We start from the raw sequence: 8,739 nt of genomic DNA, 5'->3' as shown, positions 1-8,739 counted from the left end.
TAGCAATCCAAAACAGTCCAGTGGAGCCTGAGCAGTGGGTGTTGCCTTCTGACACACTTCCGGTGATGTCAGGGGGTGGTGGCATATGCAAATGAGTTATGCTAATGAGTTATGCTAATGAGCTCCTGCACCTCTTTTTCCACGAAACGTCCCCTGGCCTGGACTATGGCGTAGGCGACCATTCGAATGCGGAAGGAACGCCGCCGTCTTCTATGACAGCTATGTTCGGAGCAGTTATGGTTCTGTATTGTGATCTCAACCTAATTCCGTTTTTAGCATATTTTGGAGTTTTAATGTATGGATCTATACGTATGAATTGTTAGCCACCCTGAGCCTGCCACAGCGGGGAGGGCGGGATGTAAGTCTAATAATAAATAAATAAATAAGCTTCTCACGAGCGCCGTCCTCCCAGGGGCCTCAAAGACCTGGTACAGTTCCGCAGGGCCTGCAAGACGGAGCTCTTCCGCCAGGCCTTTGAGGGGGAGCCGCCGCCGCCACTATTCCACCACTGAAATCCCAGCCATCTACCCCGATTGAGCCGGGGAAAATATTGTTCCTGGAGCTCATGCTATGAAGAAAATTGGCCACCAGTATGGGACGTCGTGCATCTTGGTCACTTTATGTAAATTATTAGAGCACCAAATTTTATTATGTAGGTAACATTGTTTTACTGTCTGTACTGTGTACTGTTTTATATTTTTTAACTCGGCATGGCCGTCTGTTAGCCGCCCTGAGCCGTTGGGTAGGTCCCAAATAAATAAATAAATAAATAAATAAAAAGCCAATCCGAGGGTGGACTTACGTCGCAGGCTGCATCCCCGGAGGCTGTCCTGTAAGGCACTCTGCTTCTCCTCGTAGGACCGGCACAGTCCCGTGGCATGTTCTGAAATGCAAAAAGAGGAGGGTTCAGAAAACAAGTTGGAGGCAAGAATCCAGCCGGCCGTCAACCCAGTCTAACCAGGGTCGTAGCCAGAACATTTTGGGTGGTGGGAAATCGAGGGGGGCGGGGAGGCAGGGGAGTGGGAAGCAGTATCCCCTCTAAGCTGAGTTAGTGTGAGCTAGCTCACAGTTTTTTAGCCTCCGGCTCACTCATTTTTGTCTCAGCTCAGGAAGGAGGGCTCCGGAGCCAACTAATTTCTGCAGCAGCCAAATCGCTCGCTCACCACTTTAAATGCCAGGAGCTCACAAAGTAGGGTTCTTGCTCACAAGACTCCACGGCTTAGAGGGACCACTGGCCTCACCTTGCCCTGGCTCACCTTTGGGCAGCCCCAGCTGCTGCAGCTCGCTGGATAAAGACTCGCTGTCGACATTATGTTTGGCAGCGCTGGAGAGGATGAAGTTGAGCACCGCGATGGTGGCTTTAACATCCCCAGACTCTGCAGAGAGGAGGAGCGACAGGGACGATGATCAGCATACAAGTGGAAGCGACTCACACGTCATTGCGAGGATCGAGGTTCTGCCTGCTGCCTGCTGTTCCTTCTCCAGCACAAAGAAGCAGCAAACATCTTTGGTCTGTTAAAGGTAAAAGTTTCCCTCGCTCAAAAGCCAGTCGAATCCGACTCTCGGGGTGCGGTGCTAATCTCCGTTTCCAAGCCGAAGAGCCAGTGCTGTCCGAAGACGTTTCCGTGGTCATGTGGCCGGCACGACTAAACGCCGAGGCACACGGAACGCTGTTACCTTCCCACCGAAGCGGTACCTATTGATCTACTTGCAATGTCTTGCTTTCGAATTGCTAGGTTGGCAGGAGCTGGGGCCAGAAATGGGAGCTCACTCCGTCATGCGGCAACTCGGGTCTCAAACTGCCGACCTACAGACCTTCCGGTCTGCAGCTCAGAGTGTTAACCTCTAAGCCACCGTGGCCCCCTGGGGACCAACAATCACATACAACTGAGTGGCATTTGGGAATCATTCATTCTGGGTACTGCGGTAAGAGTTACAAAAGTTGAACTTAAAAAGCACATGTAGATTATTATTATCATCAGTATTATTATCATCGTCATCATTCTATGGGATTTTGTGTAGCATAGCTAAGAGATCCTAAGATTGCCTGGTAGCCAGAAGTTCTAGCTCTTTTAACGATAATGCACCACTAGTTGGTGCTCACCACTAGGAGCTGCGGTGGCTCAAGTGGTTTAAGATGCTGAACTGCAGGCTGTGGAAGGTCAGTAGTTCAGCAGTTCAAGACCTGGGTTGCCGCATGATGGAGTGAGTTCCCGTCTCTAGTCCCAGTTCCTGCCAACCTAGCAGTTCGAAAGCAAGAAATTGCAAGTAGATAAATAGGTACCACTTCGGCGGGAAGGTAACAGCGTTCCGTGTGCCTCGGTGTTTAGTCATGCCGGCCACATGACCACAGAAATGTCTTCGGACAGCGCTGGCTCTTTGGCTTTGAAACGGAGATGAGCACTGCAACCCTACAGTCGGATTCGACTGGCTTTCAAGCAAGGGAACCTTTACCTTTACCTTTTACCACTAGGTGGTGAGCAAGACTTGTTTTTAAGACATTTCAGAGGTGGTTTGCCATTGCCTGACTCTTCGTCACGAGGACCCTGGTATTCCTTGGAGGTCGCCCTACCAAATACTAGCCGGGGCCGACCCTGCTTAGCTTCTGAGAGCTGATTGTATCAGGCTAGCCTGGGCCCTCCAGGTCAGGGCACATTGGCTATTATACTTATTATTATTATCGTATGGCACTGTGTGTAGAATAGCCAGGGGATCCTAAGATTGTCTGGCAGCCAGAAGTTCTACATCTTTTAACTATACGCACCACTAGGTGGTGCGCTAGACTTGTTTATGAGGCAAGAGACGTTTCAGAGGTGGTTTGCCATTGCCTGCCTCTGCGTCATAAGGCCCCTGGTATTCCTTGGAGGTCGCCCTTCCAAACACTAGCCAAGGCGGACCCTGCTCAGCTTCTGAGATCTGATGTGATTGGGCTATCCCGGGCTACCCAAGTCAGGGCTTCCATCTAGAAAAAGGGAAGAGAACTCACCAAACTTAGCATCGGAGGTCAGCTTCAGAATCTTCTCATACTGCAAGATAAGGGGGGAAACTATTTCAAAAAATGGAAAAAAAACCAAACCCCAAAACAATTCCTGGTTTAGGTCTCTTGAGAAAACCCGAAGGATGCTCCAGTCCTTCTTATGTGTCATGGAACCAGGGCTATTTTGGGGCAGGAACGCACCGGAACGGAGTTCCGGCTGGCTCCCAAGTTGGCCACGCCCAGCAGGAACTCATTAGCATAATAGGCCACACCCAACAGCAGGAACTCATTAGGATTGGCTACATTAGGGGTGTGTGGCCTAACATGCAAAGGAGTTCCTGCTACAAAAAAAGGCCCTGGGTTTTGACAACAAACAAGGTAGACAGAATAAGGAGCAAAAGGTGGGCGTGGCTGGATGACCAGACTTCTGGTAACACGGGGGTATGGCCTAATATGCTAATGAGCTGTACTATCAGGGGTGTGCCTGGATATGCTAATGAGTTCCTGTTGTTGGGTGTGGCCTATTAGGCTAATGAGTTCCTGCTTTTTCTACAAAAAAAGCCCTGCATGGAACCACTCAAGTCCTCAAGAGACACAGGTCCACTCCAGATCACACAGAAGCTTCTAGAAGGGCTGCTGCAGCTAAACTAGTGGTTCATAACTGGCTCCTACAGGGGTCATTTTGTAGAAAAAGAGGTGCGGGAGCTCATTAGCACAACTCATTAGCATAATAGGCCACACCCAACAGCAGGAACTCATTAGCATAACTCATTTGCATAGGCCACAGCCCCTGGCATCACCGGAAGTGTGTCAGAAGGCAACACCCCACCGCTCAGGCTCCACTGGACTGTTTTGGATTCCTAGCTATTGGGGGGGTGGAACGTGCAGATCTGTCCTTGCAGAGGAGGGAGAGCTTGTACCTGAATAAACCTTGGTCTTAAAGGTGCCAATGGACTGTTTTGGACCGGGGGGGCAGGCTCTACAGCTTACCTGTCTGCTTCTTGCTCTGACTGAGGGCTGCTGGGAGCAGGGGGTGGGGCTTGTTGCATGTGCCCGCCCCCTGGGCTCTTTACTGCCGGAGCTCCACTCCTGTGTGCTCCTGAAAGAAATGACCCCTGCTCCTACATCATACTAGTCAAGTATTATTTGGGACTGGGAAACAAACAGGATTTTCAACCGTATCCTCCAAGATCTTCAAACTCATTACACACAAAAGCTTTTCTTTGCGGCGGGGGAATGGCTATCAAACAGGACACATTCCCAAGTTTACTAGGCTACAGAGGCACGACAAGATGTACTGTTCTATTATAGTTAGTCCTAAATTAGAATGTTGTTTTATTTATCATTTACCCCACCCCTCCTACAGACTCAGATGAACCAAAACAGTTCCTTCTCTGATTTTTCCTGGCCTCTGGAAATCAAGATCAACAGGGCAATCCTACACAAAGTTGCTTCAATTTATAACCGTTGATTTCAGTTGGCTTTGACCAATTTAACTCCACATACAGTTGCATTTTCAGGCCAACAGCAGGGCATACTTTCAGTAAAAGGGCCTACTTGAAAACGCAAGCTTCATGGGGGTGCGTATGCTTCTTTCTCTTGGGGGAGTTCACCTCCCACCTTCTTGGCAGAAACTAGACAACAGAAGAACCGAGTTGTTTGAGCTATGCAGATGTAGCTAGGATGAAAGATAAAAAGAGAGACAGAAGAAAGATGACTTACGTCAATTCCCTCGCCAAGTAGATCCTTTAGAACCTGAGCACAGATCAGCTTAAGTTTCACCGAGGACTGAAGTAAAAGACAACAAAATGCCCACTCAGACTTTACCAATTACTTCAGCATCTCCATAAATTACACAAGGAAACATCGCAGAAACAACATAGTCCAACACATCCTAAATTTTACTTCACTGCATCAAATAAGGGGTTATGGAAGATACTGTTTGGTGTAGTGGTTAGGAGTGCGGGCTCTAATCTGGAAGAACCAGGTTTGATTCCCCACTCCTCCTCCACACGCAGCTGCTGGTGTGGCCTTGGGTCAGTCACAAGTTCTCTCAGAGCTGTTCTCTCAAGGGCAGTCCTCGAAAGAGCTCTCTCAGCCCCACCTGCCTCACAGGGTGTCTGTGGTGGGGAGGGGAAGGGAAGGGAGATTGTAAGCCACTCTGAGACTCCGAGCGAAGGGCAGGGTATAAATCCAATCTCTTCTTCTTCTAAGAAAGATAAAGTTGCTAACTCCAAGATAGGAAATTCCGGGAGATTTGGGGGGAGAACCTAGTTCCGCAGGGCCTGTAAGACGGAGCTCTTCCGCCAGGCCTTTGAGTAGGAGCCGCCCCCCCATTATACCACCACCGTCAAGGTATCTTAAAGGATGCATCGACGAGGCCCGAGGAAGAACCTGGAAACTATTGAAGATCTGACAAGCTGTCGCCATTGGACACGTATACTATGGGAGGACCATCTGGAACTGCGGTGTTACCATCTTGGATTTGGGATATTAGTAATGGATCAAGTACTGTGGTTTTAGTGTTGGATGTTTTATTATGTTTTATATGTTTTTACCTATGGCATGGGAAATGACCTTGCCCTTGTTAGCCGCCCTGAGCCCATTGGGGAGGGCGGGATACAAATATGAAAAATAAATAAATAAATATAAATAGGGATCACAGGATCTAATATCATAGAGTCTATCATCCAAAGCAGCCATATTGTCCAGGGGAACTGATCTCTGTACTCTGGAGATCAGTTGGGAGTCCAGGAGACCTCCAGGTCCCACCTGGAGGCTGGCGGCCCTAAAACAGTCGTTTAGAAGCAATGACATTCTTAGCCACGCACACACTTTTCCCAGGCTTGTGGAAAATCAAAAGGAAATCGCCACTAGGAGCCAGTTTGGTGTCATGGTTAAGTGTGCGGACTCTAATCTGGGAGAACAGGGTTTGATTTCCCCACTCCTCCACTTGTACCTGCTGATGTGACCTTGGGTCAGTCACAAGCTCTGGCACAGCTGTCCTTGAAAAAGAGCTGTTTGTGTCAGAGTTCTTTCAGCCCCACCCACCTCACAGGGTATCTGTTGTGGGGAGGGGAAGGGAAAGGAGTCTGTAAGCCGTTCTGAGACTCCAAGTGAAGGGCGGGGTATAAATCCAATCTCTTCCTTCTTCTTCTTCTTCTTAGGTCTTCCAGCAATGAAACAGCATCCAACTTTGGGGGGTGGGAGGCGTCAAGTTGCAGCTGACTTCTGAAGACCCTGTAGGGTTTTCAAGGCAAGAGATGTTCTGGGGTGGTTCACCACTGCCTGCCTCTGTGGAGCAACCCTGGGCTTCCTTAGGGGTCTCCCATCCAAGTATTAGCCAGGGCCGGCCCTACTTAGCTTCTGAATTTGGACAAGATGGGGATGACCTGAGCCATCCAGGTCAGGGCAAGAGATGTGCAGTGGTGGTTCGGCCTTGCCTGCCTCTGCATAGCAACCCTTGGTGGTCTCCCCGTCAAATACTGACCAGAGCCCACCCTGCTTAATTCTCTCTTTTTTTTAAATTACATTTTTAATTTGATTTTTAATAAATATATAAGACATTTGGGGAGGGAAGGACATGGGGAAGGGGATAAGACAACAAGGGAATAGCTGTTACAATACAATTTCCATCTTAAGCCTTTCTTTCCATACTTCTTTTCCTTTAAGTACTTTCTAAATCTGAGCTCTTAAACCAGTCTCTAAAATCTTCTATTATGATTCTTGTAACGGTACACATTCTTTACAGTTCATCTTACTTTTAACCTAGGTTATAATAACCAGGGGTCATTTCGTAGAAAAAGAGGTGCAGGAGTTCATTACCATAACTTATTAGCGTAACTTATTTGCATATGCCACACCCCCTGACATCACTGGAAGTGTGTCAGAAGGCAACACCCACCGCTCAGGCTCCACTGGACTGTTTTGGATTGCTAGCTATTGGGGGGGGGGACGTGCAGATCTGTCCTCGCAGAGGAGGGAGAGCTTGCACCTGAATAAAACTTGGTCTTAAAGGTGCCACTGGACTGTTTTGGGCCAGGGGACCAGGCCGTGGGGAGCTCTGCAACTTACCTGGCTGCTTCTTGCTCTGACTGAGGGCTGCTGAGAGCAGGGGGTGGGGCTTGTTGCACGTGCCTGCCCCCTGGGCTCTCTACTGCGGGAGCTCCGCTCCTGTGCGCTCCTGCAGGAAATGACCCCTGATAATAACTATAATCTGCTATACATGATCTTCCTTTCCACAATTCCTTTTCACCCATTCATGAAATGGTGTCCAATTTTCTCTCACGTTTTGTTTAGTTTGATCTCTCAACAAGTCCCGGCTTAATTCTCAAGATCTGACAACATTGGGCTAGCCTGGGCTATCCAGACGGTTGTTAGTCTGGGGTGAACCAGGACCACACAGCGACCACAACGAAGCAAATTCCAAATGCACCCTATCAGAAACAAAACATTTATTCTAGCACAGAAAAAAATATCCACCTACTATTTTGGCCAAGGTGCTGATCTCTGCCAAGACCCAGTCTGGGCAGTCCAAGTCGCCACAGAACCGGAACCTCTGGAAAGAAGAAGCAAAATCAATTCCCATGCACAAAAGTCGGTCTCCTGTCAATCAAAACCCAAATCTCTCTTGCTAAATCAAACAAACTAACAATCCTGCACCGACTCACCATGATTTCCTGCACTGGCCTCCTTCCCTCTACCCTGCAGAGGAGGATCAGCTGACTCCTCCCTTCCGGCCAATCACTGAAGAGCTAGGGCAGTGTCAGCTGATGCTAGGAGACAGTCAGCTGATCACCCTTGGCTCCTGCCTGTAACCCTTTCGGGTCCGACGCCCTTTTGCTGGCAGTTCAGACAACCCAAAGCAGGAAAGTTTCCTCTTAGCTCTTGCAGCTCATTTCAAGATCTTACTTTTTTGCTCATGCTGTTCATGTGTTATGTGCCGTCAAGTAACTTCCAATGTATACTAAATAAATGCATACTAAAGATGTGCTCATGGAATATTGCAGGAGGGGCTACTAAGAACAATTCATTTGAGGTTAGAGAATCTCTAACTCAATTCAATATTATACTCTTAGAAGGAAGAGGAGAAGAGGAGACCGGATTTATACCTCGGCCTTCACTGCCCGAAGGAGTCCCGGAGCAGTTTACAATCTCCTTCCCCTCCCCACAACAGACACCCTGTGAGGTAGGTGGGGCTGAGAGAACAGCTCTGAAAGAACTTGCGACTGACCCAAGGTCACACCAGCAGCTGCACGTGAAGGTGTGGGGAATCAAACCCAGTTCTCCCAGATTAGAGTCCGTGCTTCTAACCACTACACCAAACTGGCTCTCCAGGAACATTGGCAATGGAGAATATTTTTATCCCTGGTTATGTCTCCTTTTGCTTACCGGCAAATTACTTTTTAGATTACTTTGGCTGCCTGTTTAACATCTATGCCCTCTTACTATAGAACAAAACACTCAAGAACTAGACGCCAGTCGCTGTTTTCTCCCATGGTAGCCTATTAGACAGTTTTGTCATCTTATGTATGCTGTGTTTTAAATGATCTGAATGGTTTTTAACTTGTTTAAAGTGTTTCATTGTTTTATTATTTATGAATGCCAATATGGCCTGTTAGTAGGCTTGCCAAGTCCCCCCGGGGGGCGGGGAAACCCCCGCCTGAGAGGCCCATTACCCATTGTCGATGGATCGGGACCCTGGGGGGGACCCCCCCCCCAAGCGTGCGACATGCCCGGCGTGAGCACGTCACCCAGAGGTG

At 48.6% G+C, this 8,739-nt stretch overlaps 1 protein-coding gene across 1 annotated transcript in view; it reads right to left on the bottom strand.

Annotated features, from left to right (window-relative positions):
- COMMD4 (COMM domain containing 4) overlaps window positions 1–7,684 on the bottom strand; it is a 12,537-nt gene extending 4,853 nt beyond the window's left edge. Inside the window, exons 1-6 of the mRNA XM_015424386.1 lie at window positions 7,648–7,684; window positions 7,464–7,535; window positions 4,700–4,765; window positions 2,987–3,026; window positions 1,257–1,376; window positions 803–883 (exon numbers count right to left, since the gene is read on the bottom strand). Of these exons, the coding sequence (XP_015279872.1) occupies window positions 803–883; window positions 1,257–1,376; window positions 2,987–3,026; window positions 4,700–4,765; window positions 7,464–7,535; window positions 7,648–7,650 (382 nt within the window). The 5' untranslated portion in view covers window positions 7,651–7,684. The remainder of the gene's footprint in view (window positions 1–802; window positions 884–1,256; window positions 1,377–2,986; window positions 3,027–4,699; window positions 4,766–7,463; window positions 7,536–7,647) is intronic.
- Window positions 7,685–8,739: the final 1,055 nt, after the last annotated feature.

This window comes from Gekko japonicus, unplaced genomic scaffold, assembly GCF_001447785.1.
Source record: "Gekko japonicus isolate JY-2015 unplaced genomic scaffold, Gekko_japonicus_V1.1 scaffold5943, whole genome shotgun sequence".
In the NCBI taxonomy this organism is placed as follows: domain Eukaryota; kingdom Metazoa; phylum Chordata; class Lepidosauria; order Squamata; family Gekkonidae; genus Gekko; species Gekko japonicus.
Note: the sequence above shows the minus strand (reverse complement) of the source record. Positions and strands in the feature narration are given on the sequence as shown.